General features: G+C 33.3%; 1 protein-coding gene across 3 annotated transcripts; it reads right to left on the bottom strand.

Annotated features, from left to right (window-relative positions):
* Window positions 1–6760: 6760 nt before the first annotated feature.
* On the bottom strand, window positions 6761–20476 carry LOC134707650 (uncharacterized). Of its 3 annotated transcripts, none has more exons than XM_063567603.1 (4): window positions 19996–20476; window positions 9688–10336; window positions 9247–9351; window positions 6761–7661 (listed from the first exon to the last, which is right to left on the bottom strand). In XM_063567603.1, exons 2-4 carry the CDS (start codon window positions 10331–10333, stop codon window positions 6868–6870), a joined length of 1545 nt encoding a protein of 514 aa, XP_063423673.1. In that variant the 5' UTR covers window positions 10334–10336; window positions 19996–20476; the 3' UTR covers window positions 6761–6867. The 3 variants fall into 3 exon arrangements, with proteins under 3 accessions (XP_063423673.1, XP_063423674.1, XP_063423675.1); XM_063567604.1 differs by lacking the exon at window positions 19996–20476 and adding an exon at window positions 12171–12290; XM_063567605.1 differs by lacking the exon at window positions 19996–20476 and adding an exon at window positions 11803–11825.
* Between the last annotated feature and the right edge of the window lie 407 nt (window positions 20477–20883).

Below are 20883 nucleotides of genomic sequence, written 5' to 3'. Positions count from 1 at the left end.
GTAGAGATATGTGACTTCCGGGTGAATCTTTTATAAATTTAAATCGTACCAATGTATGCTTTGTAAAGAAAATGATGTAGAAACACCTTAACAGACAATACAAATACTGACCTAATTTTTCGTCCGACATCTTGGGATGACCGTGAATGCAGTTACGGTCATCAACTTTACCCCAGTGACGATTGTTAACAAAAGGTCGCATTAAAAATTGAAAAAGTTACACGTAAAACAATGCCCCGTCTACGCCAACATGAGAGAGAACGAGCTATTGGGATGTTGGCAGCAGGAATGACTTTTGCAAGGCTTATGACTCGTCTTCGAGATACTGGCACAACAAATGATCGCCCCTGTAGTGGCAGGCCTCGTGAAACGACGTTACGTCAAGATAGACACATCCACATCATTCATCTCCGGAATCGATTTGAAAACGCGTCACAAACTGCACGAAAAACCCACGGAAGACATAACAACAGAATATCTGCTCAAATAGCTTGTAACCGATTGCGTCAAGTTGGTCTAAGAGCTCGTCGTCAATTGAAGGGACCTATCTTTACGCAGCGATGGCGAGACTTCAATGGACACGGGTACAGATTCGATGGAATAGGCAAGCATGGAGACAGGTTCTTTTTACCGATGAATCTAAATTCAACTATAAATTTAGCGACGGCAGATCGAGGGTCTACCGGAGACGCAATGAACGATTTTCTGATGCGTGCGTGCAGGAAACAGATCGGTTTGGTGGTGGTGAATCATGGGGCGCAATTACCTACCAGGAACGCACCGAGCTCAAAATCATCGTTGGTAACCTAAATGCAATAAGGTTTAGGAACGAAATTCTGGCTCCAGTTGTTCTCTCGTTTCTCTGAAGACATCGTTTTAACCACGTTTTTCAGCAGGACAACGCCCGTTGTCATGTGGCACACAATTCGATTACCTTTTTGGAGAATAACTATATATTCGTGTGTTGCCTTGGCCAGCAATGTCTCCAGATTTATCACCAATTGAGCATCTTTGGGACGAACTTGGACGACGTATCAGAAATAGTTAAAATCCACCGGAAACGCTAGCCCAGCTCCGAACAGTACTTTTCCGGGAATGGAACAAGATCCCTCAAGATTTTTTTCGACGTCTTATTGATTCCATGCGAGGTGTCAGACGGTCATAAATTCAAGAGGTGGTCATACAAGGTATTGACATGTTAACCCGAATTCTGTACTCGTCCTGTTAAAATTGTCCGAAAATGTGCAATATTGTTTTCAATAAAGAAAACTTCCATTAAATTTTTGTTAACATTATTTTAATATTTAATAAATTATCTTATAAGCATGAAACGTTTCTGTTTTTGCCTAGTATATATATACATGTTTTTATCAAGCCATATATTTACATACTTGTCGCAGGTTTCAAAATAAATCTAATTTTATATTGTCACATTCAAATTGCAAATGCTACAAAAGCAGACATTAGCCTTTGTAATCTTTTTAATTTGGAAATTAGTATGGCGTTCATTATCACTGGTCTAGTATATATTTGTTTAGGGGACAGCTAAAGGACGCCTCCGGGTGCGGGAATTTCTCGTTATATTGAAGACCTGTTGGTGACCTTCTTCTGTTGTTTTTTATTTGGTCGGGTTGTTGTCTCTTTGACACATTCCCCATTTCCATTCTCATTTTTTTTTTTTTTATGGACATCATATTTGTTGAATTTTGTTGGTAGATTAACACTGAATATATCACTGTATGTTATGAGTCACGACAAGTCAAAAGTCCGTACATTTTAATTATCTTTATTGTGCTTCTTTGGTACATATGGCGTGGCTCTGTACTTATACATCCTATCATTGTGTTAGTGTTATATGATATTTTTGTCTTTCATAATTGCTAATGTTTTTCATAATTGCTAATGTGCTCTGTCTATATGCATTTTATTTTGTGATTTTGTGATAAACATGGCGTGGCTCTGTACTTATACATCCCATAATTGTGTTTTTATGCTATTGTAATTTTTTGTATTCTTGTCTTTCATTTCTGCTCTGTTACATATTTGTTTCTTTTTTATATTGATTAGGATTATGACACAATGTTGACTGCTGTAGATTAAAAGGACTTTACTCATCAGATCGATACAAAGCAGAAATATATCTCAAGACTAAAACACAGATCGGACGTGGAAAGGTATTTATAAATCAATACAACTTAAAATACACCAAGTGCAGAACTGAGAGTACTACTAATTACTGACACCTAGTTCAAAGCCTATAAAACTAATCATGCTTCTAAGAATAATATATAAATAAGTCTTAAAAAGTAAAATCACAAAAATACTGAACTCCTAGGAAATTCAAAAATGAAAGTCACTAATCAAATGGCAAAATCAAAAGCTCAATCACATAAAACGAATGGATAACAACTGTTATATTCCTGACTTGGTACAGGCATTTTCTTTTGTAGGAAATGGTAGATTAAAACTCGGTTTTAAAAGCTATCTAACATTCTCACTTGTATGACAGTCGCATCAAATGCCATCACATTAACAATGATGTGTGAACAAAACTAACAGACAGAGTAGGTAAAAATGTCAAAAAAAAGGGGAACAGCAGTCAACATTGTATTATATTCTTAAACAAACAAGTATGTAACAAAGAAGCACAAAATGGCACATAGACCAAAAATATTAGCAAACATTAAGGACAAGAGTACACAAATATACCATAGTACAATAACACAATGTACATGTACAAAAATGAACAAGTACATGGTCAATTCCTATGTATCAAAGAAACACCAAAAAGGCATAAAGACTAAGCACATAAGTAAAACCGAAAGACAAAATACGAAAACTATCACAGAATAATAGCACAATGACGGGATGTACAAGTACCGAGCCACGTCAAATGGATATCAATAAAATCAGACTTCAGTAAAAGTAATAATAATAAAGACAATTAAAAGAATAGTATAACACGTTATTAAGATGATAAACAACGTCACCACCCATAATCTATACTTCAAGACTCGTGTATTATTTTACCGTACTTTATAGATATAGGAAGATGTGGTGTGAGTGCCAATGAGACAACTCTCCATCCAAATAACAATTTAAAAATTAAACCATTATAGGTTAAAGTACGGCCTTCAACACGGAGCCTTGGCTCAACACCGAACAACAAGCTATAAAGGGCCCCAAAATTTAACCTATAATGGTTTACTTTTTAAATTGTTACTTGGATGGAGAGTTGTCTCATTAGCACTCACACCACATCTTCCTATATCTATGTTTCGAAATATTTGTCGACAAGGACTTCGTACCTTCCGATGACCTTTTTTTTTTATAGAAAAATTCCTTGACATATCCCTGGTTCATCAATTTTCTTCTCAGACACTTGTAACGTTCTGCGAAGGAGCTGCAAGCTTTTGCATATCGAATAAATTGGTAAATGTATATTCCATATGCAGGTGAAGTTGGTATATTGCCTTAGGTGTGGGTGAATTCTTAAAATCATTGGCGAAACTGTCTTTTGCAATCTTATTGAAAAAAGAAAAATAGCAAACAGAAAACGAACTCAAAGGAAATTTCTAAACAAAAGTCCTTTGTCAAAAGTCAAAATATACAGCTCAAACACATCTAACGTGAATTAAACCTGGTTTTACAGCTAGCTAAATCTCACACTTGTATGAAAGTCGGATATAATTCCATTCTTTTGACGATAATGTGAATGTGTGTGCTCCCCAGAAAACCCAAAACAAAAGCAAAAACATAGATTTACTGGTATAACTGAATTTTCTCCCGTCCCACTACATGTACCTCTAGAGCTTTATCACACACTAGTGAGAATTCATAGTCAAAATAACACAGAATAACCCCTGCAACAAAAAAAGGTTTAAAGTGAAATGGGTCTTTTTGAAGTAGATATTTAGATGAAAAATAAGTTTAGGTAAATAGATATAGGAAGATGTGGTGTGAGTGCCAATGAGACAACTCTCCATCCAAATAACAATTTAAAAATTAAACCATTATAGGTTAAAGTACGGCCTTCAACACGGAGCCTTGGCTCACACCGAACAACAAGCTATAAAGGGCCCCAAAATTACTAGTGTAAAACCATTCAAACGGGAAAACCAACGGTCTACATATATATATATTATACCAGATCACATGCAATGTTAGTTTTAACTTATTAATTCTGACAAGCTGGGAAAAAAGAATTACTTTTTTGTCTACGTGATAAGTAAAACACGCCCGTATTTCTTGTTTTTATTATACTTGAATATTATGAACACATTTAGAGTTTGCAAGCTCAGTATGGCATCCATATAAAATTAAATATATTGACATAATTGAGAATGTGCAGCGCCGGGCAACTAAACAACTACCAGGATTAAAGCATTTAACATACTCAGAAAGACTGCAAAAAATAAAACTATCATCTCTTAATTTTAGACGAGTCCGAGGTGACATGATTGAATTATATAAAATACTGAACGGAAAATATGATAAAGAGGCGGCACAATTTGTTAAATTATGGAAGGATATGACAACACGAACAGGGGTACGCGGCAACAGTCTGAAAATATTTCCACAGAGAGCAAGAACAGAATTAATGAGGATTGCCTTTGCTCTACGAGTAGTAAAAGCATGGAATACACTACCCGAAATTATAGTGACATCACCAACCACAAATACATTTAAGAATAGACTAGACAAATACTGGAAGAACAAAACAATGATGTACGAAGACTATAAATCTCCAATCACCGGAAGTGGAAAAGATTTAGATATAGAGACTGATGAACAAACTATCAGTAAAAGAACCTAAGTAAACCTAAGTAAAGTATTATATTTGATATGTTTCAATCGGTTTAAGTTTGTTACCTGGATTTGTTTTCCCTCGATCGATGTATGACTGTGGAACACCGGTATACTACTGTTGCATTTATCTAATGATAAGTACAGTCAGGCCAAGCTCTTTGTTAGAGAATGCGATAAATGCTTACTGTAATGTTTACTATAGAAACAATTTTTTTTTAAAGTGAATAGAAACAAATAAAAAGACAATTTTCTACTCAATTACGAAGTGTTTTATTTTAAAAACACCATTTGCATAAGTTTTAATTTATCTATGACAAAGTTATGCAGAACAATTAGATATCAAGTCGACAATATGGGTATCTATCAAGCTTGATGTAGAAAATGCATAACCTCCGATTTTTTTTTTTACCACGGACGGAGAACATATTAATCATTCAGTTATGAAATTTTCGTGTCTGCCCTTCCTTTATGTGACTCGAGAAAAAATTTCATAAAATGGGTAACAATTGAAACGAAAAGAGAAAATCGAGCGCACCTTTTTATGTTTGGGCGCGTTTGAGGTGTATATTTTGCCTTTAAAACGCACAAGGCAAGAGTATATGATATATCATCTCGCTTCAGATTCTATCATTTTGATATATCAAAGCTGCAGGTTGACTTTATAACATAAAAAAAATCACAGTACGAAAAGATGAAATATATGGGTCAAATATACTTATCTAACGAATCACGTAAACATAGTAGGTGTGTTCGAATAGCTATGTTTTTATTAAAAGTTCTTGACGACAGTATTTTAAGTTGGATGATGAAAATGCAGATCTTCGAAAAAAAAAAGAAAAAAATTGTGTGTGATAACTAGGGTTTATGATCGTCAACCACTGAACATTTTTAGTCTGCCCTTCCACGAAATATTTAATTAGATTTTTTATTTAAATTCTACCTGACAACCGATCAAACTATAGTTTTAAGTTGAATCAACACATACAAGATAATTAACTGATGCTAACTAGCTTGTAAATACATTTGTCTTTTAAAATACAACTGACATAATTATAATGATCGTAATGGTGCTATGTGGATAAATTTATCGGTTTTCAAGAGCAAAATTGGCAGCGCTTCATCCCTACAATGGCTTCCTTTTCTACGATTGTAAAAATGAACTGGCGTAATGGGGAGATAACTTTGACGAAGTAGAATCCTGACTGTAGTGTCGTTCCACAAAAACAGTTATTTACAAAGATATCATCAAATAATTTAACAGACTATCACCAATGAAAAAGATAGGCTAATTGTACCCCAGAAAAATTCAAACTCAGAAGTCGAAAACAGACTGACAATGCCATGTCAAAAAATTGACAAACGATTAAAAAACTAAAAGACTGATTAACACGAACCCCGCTAATAAACGGAATTGATCTCAATTGCTTCGGTAGGATAAATAATTAAAGCTTATGATTATTTTTCATTTTACTCCTTGTTTTGCTTTTTTGTAGTGTTATTTGGAAGTTTTATACTGCGTTTAGTCGTTGAAAAGTTGGGCAAAATATTACCACGCCTATTTTTCTTAGAATTGTTTTAATTGCTCTTTCAATGTGTCAACAGCTGTTTGATTTGTTTAACCGTTACACATTTTTTTAGACAATACAATATCCCTAGGTAATTTTATGCACATAGTCGTACAAAGTCATATAATTAATTAATTCACCGAATTTTTATTTGACAAGTATCACGACAATGAACTAACGACTTTCTGGTAAATTGTGCATACTTTTATTAACTGCGATGCAACTATCGTATGTTATAGTAATTACTCAAAATGTTTACGCCTGTCATCTGTGCTTTTTTTTTGGATTAAAATTAAGACGCAATAGACGTTTTATTTTACTAGTTTGTTTTTACTAATACACACGAAGCAACTCGAGTTTAATGTATCTAATTTAATGTTCTTAACATAAGAAATATATATATATATATAATTGTAGGTTATAAAATGACATCAAATATCAGGTATTGTTTATTTGTCTACACAATGTACTTTTTTGCACGTCAAAACACGTGTTATCGTTCAAGATCAGTTTCATTTTCTTCATTGTCTTCCTTTTCCTGTTTACGGAGGATATGCCATATAGTCATGCCCTCAACTCTCAATAACATTGTGAACATACTTCCTGAGAATACAATTACACCTATTATCCAAAACCACCAACTAGGTTCTACATCAACTAATTGAACCCATATTGTATTCCAGATAAGTGCTCCTGTGTTGCCTCCAGCACCAACAACCCCAGCGATCACACCTATTCGCTTGGCATGAACATATGGCACTATGGAATAGGTCGTACCTTCTGATGCTTGAACAAATAAACTTGTTATAATCAATACACAAATGGCGGACGGTATAGTTTTCATCTGGCTGAATATAACTAGCATTATTCCTTCTCCTGCTAGACACAGTTGGTGAGCTAACAGACGTCCTGGAATTTTGTAGTGCTTGAAGAAAATATCTGAAAATGTTCCTCCTAGTGCACGTGCAAACAGATTCATTAGTCCAAAGAGGGATGCGATTAAACTAGCAGTACTTTGGTTTAAGACACTACATGACAAATCTACTTCTTCCACACCAATCAAATTGACTCCAGTCGAATTATTGTTTGATATTGTAACTGTAGTTTCGTTGCAGCCTTCGATTTTAAACTTGTATAAAAAGTATAAATTCAGAATGGTGTTGCCAGCAATTTCCACTCCAAAACACATACCATATTGTATGATCAACAGTGAAATTGTAATGTAAGTCCATACTTTTGGCTGTTTATTCAGATGCGACTTGTGGTGTCCTTTCATTGGTAAGTTTTCTATAACAATATTATACCATTTGTTAATTATTTCATTTTTACAAATATATATACATGCATTATTCAATGAACTCTTTATAATGCAATTCCTCTTTTCCTCGATGATTACCAAATTCGCCAAGGGAATCAGAAATGTTTACATTTTGACTGCTTTTTGAGTGGTATCCGGTATTTCTGTTTAATATTGTTGTTCAATATTAAGTTTTTCTGTTTACTAATTTCTGAACTTTTTATTTGTCTGTTAGCCTGGTGTCTAATTGAACTATTTGGACATTTGTTATTGACAGCTTTGTGCGTTTACTTAAGTTATACTAAGTTTTTATATTCATGAGGTCAAGTTTTTATATCCGTATTATCATCTGAGGTTTGATTACTGAAAACCTTTAGATATAATACCACAAAATCATAGTGTGTCACATCCGGTTGTATACCAAAATAGGTCGAAAATATATTCCCTTGAATTTGACAGTTGTAGGTAATAAATCCTACATTTATTGCAATCATTTATGGGTCATAAACATAGATCTTGGGTTTTTCAAAGCACTATCTTTTTTTTATTTGGGGTTTCTATAGAATATTTTGAAACTTGAGGTTTCATGGTTTCTTAAGATTGTACACAGGTTAAAAAGTGTGGAAATTTGAATGATAACTGCCTGTGATTGTTATTGTCAGGGAAATGTTATCTATAGTACTGGACAGGACTTTACTCTGACATGCACAATATTTCTTCATTTGAAACAAAGATAAACTCCGCACAATTTTTTGAAAAGTGCAAAATAATAGTGGAAAATTATTATGCTCTGTCTTTATTTTCATAAGTTGTGTTTTGTGAACCATGTCTATTGGTTGGACCTTTTTTTGAGCCATTTTCGATTTAAGAGTTTGAAAATTCGCCCCTCTCTCATTTAAGCTGAGGGTTGAGTTTTCTATAAAAACAGGTTTAACCAGCCGCTTTCGTTACAGGTTTCTTTTACTCGTTAAGTTGGTTGTTTTTATTTGATTTTGTCAGTTTTTATGGCCCTCTTTCTCTTTCGAATTTACCTTGGATTTCGAAATTTTGTTCATTATATGATCTCTGACTAAATAATACCCGCCCTCCACCAACAAAAAAAAACAACACCCGAAAAACATTATGAAAATGTTCCTTGATAAGCAATTATTACGATAAAGAGTGGTTTGTCGATTTCGGCTTTCTTGACAAATTTCTACAGTTTCATTCATTAATACAAGTTTGACACTCCCTCTGGTATCTTTCATCCCTCTTTCACAATATTTAAACTTTTCTTTCTCTCTGTTATAATTTTCAACATATTAGCCCATAACTGCAAAACAAACGATCAGTAAACCCTTTAGGGTTTATCGGTTTTAAATCTCATAATTCAAGTGAAGGGATAAAACTCACTGCCAAGTTAACAAAAAATATGAGGGAATCGCCTCAATTCAACAAGCAGTGAGACGTTTCGAGTCACTAACCCTTACGAAGCACAAAAAGTCATCCTTTACAGTTTTATGAACCAATTATGGGTCACTTTCAATTCTATTTCCTTTCTCTAGAGTGGTATCTTATTTCATAAGTTATAGTTACCTTCATGAACGACAGCCCTTAGTTCTTCAGTTTTTGCATGTGCATGTCTCCGGTTTATCCATTCTCCCTGTGGACAGTCATCAGATGTAAACAGAATTGATATACCTGGATGATTGCAAAACATCGATCGATAAGAATGAACATATATAGATGAAAAAAGAATTAGAAGCGAAGTCGTCCGTTTCTGAATGTATATGTAAATATGATCAAACGTTGAAATGACGACAGTTATTATGGTTACTTTATTTCATACTACCTAAAATTTGATGGGAATAATGGTGTGTGAAGAATAATAGCTTTCTATAGAATTGAAAGCTCACCATTAAAAAAAATAATAAGACGAAACACTTTAAATCAATTAAAAACTTCATCAACATATGTAAAACATGTCTATTAATAGCACTGAAGTGTTATACACCAATAATGATAAAAATGACATACCAGTTGCACTGCAGATAACGGCTGGTACTACTACAGCTATTTTCCAAGCCAAGAATTCATGGACACCCATGGTTTTGATAAGTTGAAAAACAGCAGGCATCAACAGAAATGTAAATCCACCACCAAGATTTCCCCATCCACCAACCATGGCATTAGCTGTTCCAACAATCTTGTAGTTAAACATAATACTTGTCCAAAACTGGCATGGAACAAATGTTCCTCCAAGAAAACCAATAAAAAGACGCACAACAATCAGCCCTGTTCCACTAGTGATGAATCCTGATAAAGCTAATGGAATGGATCCTATTACCAACAAAGTTGCCATAACCCGACGTGGTCCAAATTTATCGCAAAGATGTCCTGCAGATACTCGTACAATTATAGTAGCAGCAACACTTGCAATTCCAGAATTACCAACATCTCTCCTGGACAGGTGCAGCTCCTTTATGATTGTTGGTAAGAGTGGTTGTATGCCAAACCATGCGGTGAATGCAATAAAGAAACAAAACCAGGATGAATGGAAAGCTCTCATATGAGGACGAGCAATGCTTAACAGACAAAATTCCTTTGCCTTGCCATATTCATCTAATTTAATATCCTTTGAATGGATCTTTTGCATAAGCCGTTGACAACAATGTGGTGCCATTTTCTGTGAAAAGAAATCCGATTATTGTTCAAATCAAAATATCAAAAATACGAAAGCCATATTAAAATCTTTCATTGGATTGAATAACAAAGGTTTATTGTGTATTGATTTGATAAATGAGTTTTCTATAATAAGAAAAATCCCATTACACAATTCTGCCATTTCACATTTGATGTACTAGTATATGTTGGATGTTTAATAATTCTTTTTATTATAATGATATTTTAAAAGTCTTTACCCCTAACGGGAAGGATTGTGCCTGCTGTTCATATGATGCAATCATAATCTTTCAGTCAATTAACTTGAAGTCTGGAGGTGGCATGTCAGTTAACTGCTAGTAGTCTGTTGTTATTTATGTATTATTGTCATTTTGTTTATTTTCTTTGGTTACATCTTCTGACATCAGACTCGGACTTCTCTTGAACTGAATTTTAATGTGCGTATTGTTATGCGTTTACTTTTCTACATTGGTAAAAGGTATAGGGGGAGGGTTGAGATCTCATAAACATGTTTAACCCCGCCGCATTTTTGCGCCTGTCCCAAGTCAGGAGCTTCTGGCCTTAGTCTTGTATTATTTTAATTTTAGTTTCTTGTGTACAATTTGGAAATTAGTATGGCGTTCATTATCACTGAACTAGTATATATTTGATTAGGGACCAGCTAAAGGACGCCTCCGGGTGCGGGATTTTCTCGCTACATTGAAGACCTGTTGGTGACCTTCTGCTGTTGTTTTTTTATTTGGTCGGGTTGTTGTCTCTTTGACACATTCCCCATTTCCATTCTCAATTTTATTTATGTTTGCAAAGCAAATACAGCTTAGGTACATATACTGTCCTTATATAAGACGTCATGTAATACAATCATATTAGTAAATTTTCACAGTTACTGAAAACAAACACGAACACCTTTAAACTCAAACATGTTTCCATAAGCAAGGGTTTCTATATTTACAACAATATAGAATTAAAGCAAAACACCGATTCTACATAGATTACTATGGTAAACGAACTGGTGGGTGGCATTCCATATCAAAGTAATTACTTATTATCTAAAGAATCTAAATTTTCTGATTTTCTTATTTTATAAATTGATTAAAAAATAAAAAGATACATATTATGGTAATGTAACGAACTCGACTTCCATCGACTTGGTGCTTTGGCAGGGTAATCTTCTTCTGCTTTGAAAACACCACTCGATATCCGAAGTCACATTTAATTAAAAGTCCAATAATTGTAATCATTCACAATCACAACGTATTTTAAATGTATATATGTTAACGCTTTACAATTGGGCAAAGGCAACGTACTGCTAAAAAATGTGAATTTCACAATTGTAGACTTGAAATTATGATGTATATTGTAGGCTCATTATGAATGTGACCTATTTGCATGAATAACATATTGTTTCGGTAGTATTCTTTTTGTCGAATTCACTGGAGAAAAAAATATGTTTTAGTGGCAAGCACTCACAGTAATGTGGACTATTTATTGACCAGACATTATCAATATATCTGAAAATGAAATTAAAGAACTTTGCTAGGCGCTTTACTTTTTGATACACAATATATTTTCTGATACATACTAAGTCAATCATCGACTTAGAATAGCATTGACGGAGTATTCCTTTTGTATACAGCTATTGTGCTATTTTAGATGCGTTTGAACCAATTATAAATGCTGGTGATCCCTTAACTTTGAAATCTCATTTGACAGATAAATATCATATAGTTTTCTCTAATATATGAAAAATATAAACGAGTCAAATTTCGTTCAAATACCATTAAAGTATGGAACATTTAGTTACATTGTTAACGTTGCTTCAAAATCATTGTACGTACGTATACTACAAAGGCAGAATGAATCTCTTCTTCCTAAATTTGAATAATATGGGTCCAAACTATTTATATGCCAATAGACATTTGCCGTAAATGCTTTAATGTGTATGTTGCTGATTTGTGTTGTTGTTTAATTATATATACATATTTAATTTGGGTCACAATTGTCAGTTTAAAATAGCCAGCTGAACATTATAAACATGTTTTATCAGGTAATAACATGTTTATTTCCAGATACATGCATTTTTGCATGTATACCTTGACAAATACGGTTAAAACGCATTTTGATTACTTACCTTTAAAGTACAAATTAAAGAAAAAAAGTTTCTAGAAGTTTAGGTGTTAAACATACAGTGTTCATTCATATGTTTTACACCTTATCCGAACACTCACACAAAAGCATGGAATAGATATAACGAAGGAAATTAACAATTTATAAAATGATTTTAAACGTTTTAAAAATTTAAGATGAATTCAACAAAAATTAAACAGATACAAAGATAGATACTAAACGTTTCGAAAAGGCTTCTAACAGATTAACCAAACCATTCAGTAGACATGCGACGAGGAACCTAATGATACCGTAATATTTTCGACAATGCGTCAAAATTTTTGGGACAGTAATTCGACCGAAAAGATACACATCAAAGAAACAAAATAAAATTGAAGCTACGACATTCAACAATAATATCCGAAAAGAAGTTGGTAACAGGAGGTAGTTCTTGAACCCTATCCAGAAGAAACCAGACTTACCTTAAAATATGTTATCTATTTTATGACAGCCTTCATATAAACGTAGGACTAATATGAGCCTACAAAGTCAAAACGAATGACGTGTGTTGAACAACAGATCCTTTTTGTCTGACGATGTTTAGGCAGCGACCAATGGCGACAACCTACACACGCTGCAAATCCAGAGTGTAAGACAGTCTTAAGCTTATATAATTAAAGAACATAATTACCTACCCTGCTTGATTCACTCATGCTTATTATATACCAGTTGTAAATCAAGTCTCTAGAAGTGAACCGCTGTTCAATAGCTAGTCATAATTGGATTTAACTGTCACAAATATGGGTCGCAATTCAAACTGACGGAAATACTTCAATTATAAGAGGAAAATAACGGACCACAGAAGCTACAAAAACAAACGTCACAATACATTTGAAACACAGAAACAGACAATTTGATAACAACTGCTATATTCATGAATTGATACGGGATATTTAAAAAAATGGAGGGTTGGTCCTTGTATTATGTCTAGCCAAACCCCCCACTTATATGTCAATGTAAATAAAGACAATATTATCATATAACAGGAAGGCAGTACAAACACATGCAAGAACATTCCAGAAAAAGAAATACATAAACAAATACTGTGGATTCATTATTAATCGTTGGGTACCAATTTTCGTGGTTTTCGTGGGTACAGGTAAACCACGAATTCAAATGTTCCACGAATAACATATTTTCAATAGGCTTTGTATACAGAAATTGGCAAAACCACTAAAATAAATATCCACGAATATGCAAGTTTTCAGCAATCCACGAAAATTGATACCCACGAAAATAAATGAATCCACAGTAATCTAAAAGAACATTGAAACATGCAAACCACAGAACAAAAAATACCACCTGTAACAAAGACATAGGTATTGATACATGTTATACCAAAGACAATTGGTATGTGAAAATAAAAATAACAATATAATGATAATCTATATTCATGTATAATTTCATAAAAGGAATATATTGTTATATATCACTTAGAATAGAACAAAATGGTCGAAACAAACTTTTTAATGAGAATGAAACTGATATCTCAATTTGAATCCTAAATATTGTGCAACTGATAAATGTCTTCAGTAACTTTAATATTAAATGTTTTCTTATTGTTATTTATTTTTATTAGGGAAAATAAGGCTTTAAAAAAATAGACCAAAAATCTGGAAAAATTGATAGGACTATATTGCATTTGAAGAAAACTCAAATGATAATTTGGAGTTGTTACAATTATGATAAAAAAATAACTTATTTTCAAAGTTCTTCAAATATATTTCAATTGCATGAAAATATTGTTAATATATTATACATCCCTATAATAAGTTCCCCTTATCGCCAACCATACACTTTCCATCAAGTTGAAAAAAGTTCCGTAGTTATCTCCAAAAGTGGAAACGTATACTGTTTACTTTATGTTGTTAACGACAGAATTGCAGGCTGAGCATAATTTTATATGTAACAAATGAACCGTAACAAGGTTCTTATGAATCAATACAACTAACTTAGTTTATTACGTGGTTCTAAAAAAAAAAAAAAGACCAAAGTATAAAACAAAATAGATAGTTTTAAATGAGTCTTTGTTTACTCCTTGGTTTTGATTGTTATTGTCTTTTAAAACCGACAATTGACGGAAATCATGTCCATTTATGGCCTTTTAAGATCATATGAAGCGAGTGACTGGTGAAAATAGTGATTATCCAATTCTTGAACCAATGCATGTATATATCAAACACTAAGTCTTCTGTGCACGGAGTTAATATTTTTTACGCAAACATATCGTATTATCATCATTTTTTTGTTATTTCTCTGTCTGTTATGCTGAGAAAATATGGCTGCTTAATAATTGCCGTTTAATGAATCGTTATGAAGCCGTAGTTTACCGATTGTCACCTTATAGTAAACAATCAACAAAGAAGCATGGATATTGAACACGTAATTAAATGTACAATCAGATTCATGCGTATTGCGATCACCGGATTTATACGATTGTCACGCTAGGGTCACTTTACTTACTTACTTAGTCCTTGCTATGCCCAATGGCACATAGGGCAATGATAAGTTTCCTCCACTCTTCCCTGTTGTTTGCTGTTCTTTCCACTGTGTCCCAGGTATATCCTCTTTCCTTAAGCTCATTTTCTATAGTGCGTCTTCATGTTGTTTAAGGTCGGCGTCTCTTTCTCTTCCCCTCTGGTGTTCATCTAAGGGCTACCTTAGTCATGTCATCAGATGGTTTGCGTATAACATGACCCAGCCACCTCCATCTTTTTGTATCAGCAAAGACTCCATGTCTCATGATGGTACATGCGAAATTTGTATAGAACTGCTAGATGAGTAGCACTATCTTACTTGGTATACCATAGTTTCTCAGAATTTCCCAAATACTTTCCCGGTGTAAGCTGTCAAACGCTTTCTCGAAGTCTACAAAGTTTACCAGTAGTTTTCTCTGCCACTCATGACACTGGTCTAAGATGTTACGAAGGACACATATGTGGTCGATGCAGCCTCTACCTTTTCTGAAACCAGCTTGTTCTTGTCGTACTTTCTTATCCACAGCCTCTATTATTTTTGATATTAAATTTATGCAGTAGACCTTACTTGGAATGGATAGTAAGGTGATTCCTCCCCAGTTGTTGCAGTTAGTTAGGTATCCTGATTTTGGTATTGTAATGATGTGCCTTCAGACCAACTGTTAGGAATAATAGCTTGTTCCCATATTTTTTTGGAATACTGGATGTAAAGTATCCGCTGCTAGAACTGGATCTATCTTAAAAAGTTCTGCATTCAGTTGGTCCATGCCAGGTGCCTTTTTGTTTTTCAAGCTTTTAATGGCTTTCTGTATTTCTTGTTTTGAAGGTGGATCTGTGTCTATTTCAAGGTCTAATGGTGCCTCAGGAATAATTGCTATATTATCTGGATCTTTTCGATTAAGAACCTCTTGAAAATGTTCCTTCCATCTCAGATATTGATCTCGTTCTGTCTTTAGCATATTGTTGTTTTTGTCTTTAATAGGCATATTTATCTTAGCACTTAGTTGTACTTTCTTGATAGATCTGATCCATTCACTGATTTGAAGCTACACTTTTTGCTCCTTTTGCTGGGTCTTCCATAAAATCTCTGTTGTTTTTTCTTGTTGGTGTTTTTACCTTCTTGTTGCATTCTGTATACTTTGTTCTTAGCTTTTCCTTAATTCTCTCAGAACGAGTTTTACAAATTTTGTTGTTTACTTCTTTTCTTTCATATATCAAAATCCAAGTTTCAGGTGTTATCCATTCCTTGTGTACTTGTCTTTTGATTCCTAGTATCTTTGTACTGGCTTGAGTGTAGCTTTCATGTATGTGCTGCCATTCATCATTGACTGATATTGTGGTTGTGTCGTCAGTTGTGAGGTTGTCTAATAGCTGAAACCTGTTCTTTATTTCCAGTTTAAACTCTCGCTGGATTTTTTGATCTTGTAATTTACCAACATCAAATTTCCTTGTCACGTTTACATAAGTAGACAACTTTTTTAGTTTCAGTTTGATGTTTGCAATTACTAGATGGTGGTCACTAGCAACATCTGCACCCCTCATTACGCGTACATCTTGAAGCGATCTTTTCCACTTTCCATAGATGATAATATGGTCTATTAGGTTTTTGTCTCTACCATTTGGAGAAGTCCATGTCAGCTTATGTATATCTCTATGAGGGAAGATAGTACTACCTATTACTAAGTTATTAGTACCACATTAGTCCTCCAAAAGTTCTACATTGTCGTTAATCTTGCCACATCCATATTTTCCCATTACTCTTTAATTCCCAGTGTTATCATTTCTAACTTTGGCGTTCAAATCACCCATCACTATTGTAACATCATGTTTTGATACTTTTTCTATCTCAGATTGTAGAGCTAGATAGACATCTGTTTTCACATCATCCTCTGCTCCATTTGTTGGAGTAAAGCATTGAATGATGGTTAGTTTTCCTTGCCTTGCTTGGAAGCGAGGTCTTATTATTCTTTCGTTTACATGGGCATACTCTATCATGGTCTTTGTTACGTTTCTGCTAATTATAATTGCTACTCCTGCTTGCTGTTTTTCGTCTTTTCTACCAGAATACACAATTGTTTCACCTGTACTTGTAGATTTTTTACCATATCCAGTCCATCTACATTCACTTATTACTAGCAGGTGGAGTTTGTATGCTCTCATTTCTCTGATGACTTGCGCTTGTTTTCCTGTTTCATACATTGTCTTACATTCCAACATCCAATTTTTAGTTTTGTTCTCGTGCTCAAAATACTTTTTATGTTGTCAGCTTCCATTAGGCTTTCACTGACATCATTCATACTTGCAGATGTCTGCTGGTTCTCCGATCTTAATACGAGATTAAAACGAGAAGTTTTTTCTTGTCCTTGTTTCCGTAACTGCATTTTTTTAGGAGACGAGATAGTTGGTCATGTGCTCAACCCCCATCCGGAATCGCCAATAGATTTTGTGTTAACGGTTCCATTCCTCAAGATCAGTTGCTAAACCAAGGTTTACGAATCATGATCTGTTCGGTTTTGTTCGAGTTTTCTCTCTTAGATAGGTTGCCTTGGGCTTAAGACTCCTATCTAGCAAACTATTTACCCATAGCTGGAGCAAGGTTGATGAGTACAAGGGCATGTCCACACATCGATGGACCTACACACTGCATTTCTAGGGCCCTTGCTGCTCCGAGATCCCCAAGCAGTTCAGCCTGACTTCAAAGTAGTCAGTTACCAGTGTTACCAACGATAAGGATATTGCTGGAGTCTTGGTAATGTAGAAGCTGTATACTGGCAGGAAAGACTTACAAACTCCGCTTTCTTTTCACATGAAATATGCTAGCCAGCTGCGATAAGAACCATATAAATAGATATATCGCACTAGACGCATAACATTACCCTGTGGAACAAACACCACTAACACCAGGGTCACTTTACATTCGGAAAAATATGTCGGCGAATTGCTTCCTGGAAGCAAGCATTAAAAAAAGTAAATTCTTCTTAATGTGTACAATTGAAAAAAATTCTTCAAAACAAAAGTATATATACATAACTTTTATAATAAAAACTATCTATTTAGTTATAAAATAAATAATATGTATATATTTTTTATAATTTGAGGTTTCATATATATGACTTTAGATTGTGATAGTCATTTTGCGACAATACAATTTGTTCTAGAAAATTAACCATAATAAATATACACGTTATTGATTCCAATATTTGAATATGTAATTTACTTAATTTTGAATGAGGTTTGAAACATTTTAATTCAGACTTTCACTCTATGATTACTGCTACTCTACTTCAACACTGTCGTCATGGTCATATGAACAATACTTGCGGACATTAAGTAGTAAGATGAAAAAGTTGGACGTGTTTAGTCTTTCCCTAACAATATGATAATCTATATACCTATTTAGTGAAAACCTTATGTGAAAATAAAAAAAAAGTAAAAATATTTCATTTGTTAGAAATTATGGATATTGTAAAGAAGTCAAAGGGAGATAAAGTCGATTTTAACGATGAATTCAAGTTCGAAAGACAAATTAAATGTATTGTTTTGGAGGTAGAATCAAAAACTAGAACTTGCATAAGCAGATGCATATTATAAATTCTAGATAAGAATAGTATATAAATCTAGAAAACAAAGCATAATAAATTAAAATAGCTAAAGATGTCAGATCCGAAAAAAACCAAACACATATTGCTTTTATTAACCTGTCTTCTAGTCAACAAATTATTTCTTTCATGGTTATAACAATGTAAGTTTGGAATGTTTGATATAGTCATTTTTTGAGAAAGAAAAAGTAATATATTGGTGTTTCATTAAATAAAAAAACAACAACGAATAAACGACATAAATAGTATAGAGTGTTATGTGCAGAAATATATGCTTAAGTTTTATAAATTATCGAGCTTTAGTATCAAGGATTAAATTGTTCAAAACTAGAAACAAAGAGTAAAAAGAAGGAAAAATTGAACAACTAAATATTCCGCTGGCGGATTTATTCAATGTTTTTGAACAATGAACATTATGCCAATATAAATCATTTGTGATACTTTGATTATATGGACATTGATCATATGAATAAAGAAATCAAAGCGTACATCAACAAATTCTGAAGAAGAAATTGTTCAGTTCATAAACAATAAAAAAAAAACCAAGAAGTACTGATGGGACGATCATTAATTACAAAATTACGTAGAGTCAACTGCAGATTTGTGTCTTTCTATTTGTAAAAAATCATATTAACCCTATAATTGAATTTGGTGTTCAATTTTCGATACTTGCAAACATAAATCCTACAAACAAAAGTCAATTCAATCAGAGGAAACCAATCGCTGACACATAACTGGAGTTGCCTCTGTTAATCATTTTACAGCTTTACTTAATGAAAAAGTGTGTTGGTTCTATGAATCATCGTTACTCGTTTTCGATGAAGATAGTATATTATTTTGTATTCATTTCAAATAATTGTTTTGAGAGTAAGAATCAGAAACTGTACTACGAGTTTTTCGGCATTACAAGGGCATTCGAAACGGTTTCGATAAAAAAAAACTATTAAGTTAAAACGTCATTCAAATAATATTAAATAAAAAACAAATGTCATGTCATTCTTAATATGTGCAATGATGTTAATAGATTAATAGATAAGTACTGTAATCTGAATTTTTATTGTTAATCATTCTTTTTTTATTATATGCAGGGTCAATAAACTCCTTTAAGATTCTAGGATTAAACATGTGTACGCTAGATGCGCGTTTCGTTAAAATAAAAACAAAAATCAAGAAAATTTGTTAAAAAAATTTGAATAGCCTATCAAAATATTAGAACTTAAAGTAAAAGTGGATAAAACATTATTTCATTTTCCAGGAAAAAAAGAACATAGCAATAATCTACCATTTTTAGTTATGGTTTATGACAATAATGTTTATTGTCCTGATATGTATTCAGCATACATGTAAATAATGATCTAGGAAACTATAATTATTTATTTAAAACAAGCAGGTTAATTCTTTTCACAATTTAAAATCCCTACCTGAAATTTTAGACTGCTATACACTTATGTAAATTCAAAAGAACTAAAGTATATTCTTTGAGTCTCGGTGGTCGAATGGTCTACATAGTCCATCTACCTCATCACTAGGCTGTTAACGTATATATAGTGAGTAAGATCCCTGCATGTGACATGTGCGTTCAACTGCAACCTTAATTGAAAAGAATATCAGTTTTTCAACCGAAATGCTATCAAAACTAAATAAATCTAGACTGCACGTCTTTGAACTATTTATTTGCTATAAGTTTTATCATTTGTTGAATATTTCAAAACCACGACTCCTTCCAATATTTATCCAGTTCATCATAGGCTATGGCGGAGACTCAGGCGTCAGAATACAACTAAAAAACAAGATCCAAGAATAATTTGACTAGGCAGCGGTTTACGCTAATATTTACTAGATGAGATGTAAGCATACATTCAATACAATTACTCTGAAGAATAAAGTTGCTACATAATAAACTTCTAAACGCTTCTCTGTACAAATAAAAAAACTGCCAAATATATTACGACAGTCGCTGTTGAGAAGAAGTGACCTCGAGAAATCACACACACGTGTAATATCAATTAACGTAGACTATGAAAAGAAATTGATAATAGACTTGCAACTGCAATGAATTAAGTAGAAATAATTCTATCAAATGACAGCAACAATGATATACACACTTATACAAACATTAAATGAACATTAAGACACATTAGTTTAGTGTAAAATTCAGAAAGAGGAAGGTCCTTTTTTATTTGAAGATCACTGCTTTAAAGGTAAGATTTTTTTCTAAAAGTGGACAAACGTGCACGTTAGTGCAGAAAGTGTATTTTTCTACCTAAATTATGTAATATTTTGTACTTCTACGAGTGTCTAGTAGAGTA

This window comes from Mytilus trossulus, chromosome 2 (genome assembly GCF_036588685.1).
Source record: "Mytilus trossulus isolate FHL-02 chromosome 2, PNRI_Mtr1.1.1.hap1, whole genome shotgun sequence".
NCBI lineage: Eukaryota > Metazoa > Mollusca > Bivalvia > Mytilida > Mytilidae > Mytilus > Mytilus trossulus.
This window is presented reverse-complemented; position numbering and strand designations above follow the sequence as displayed.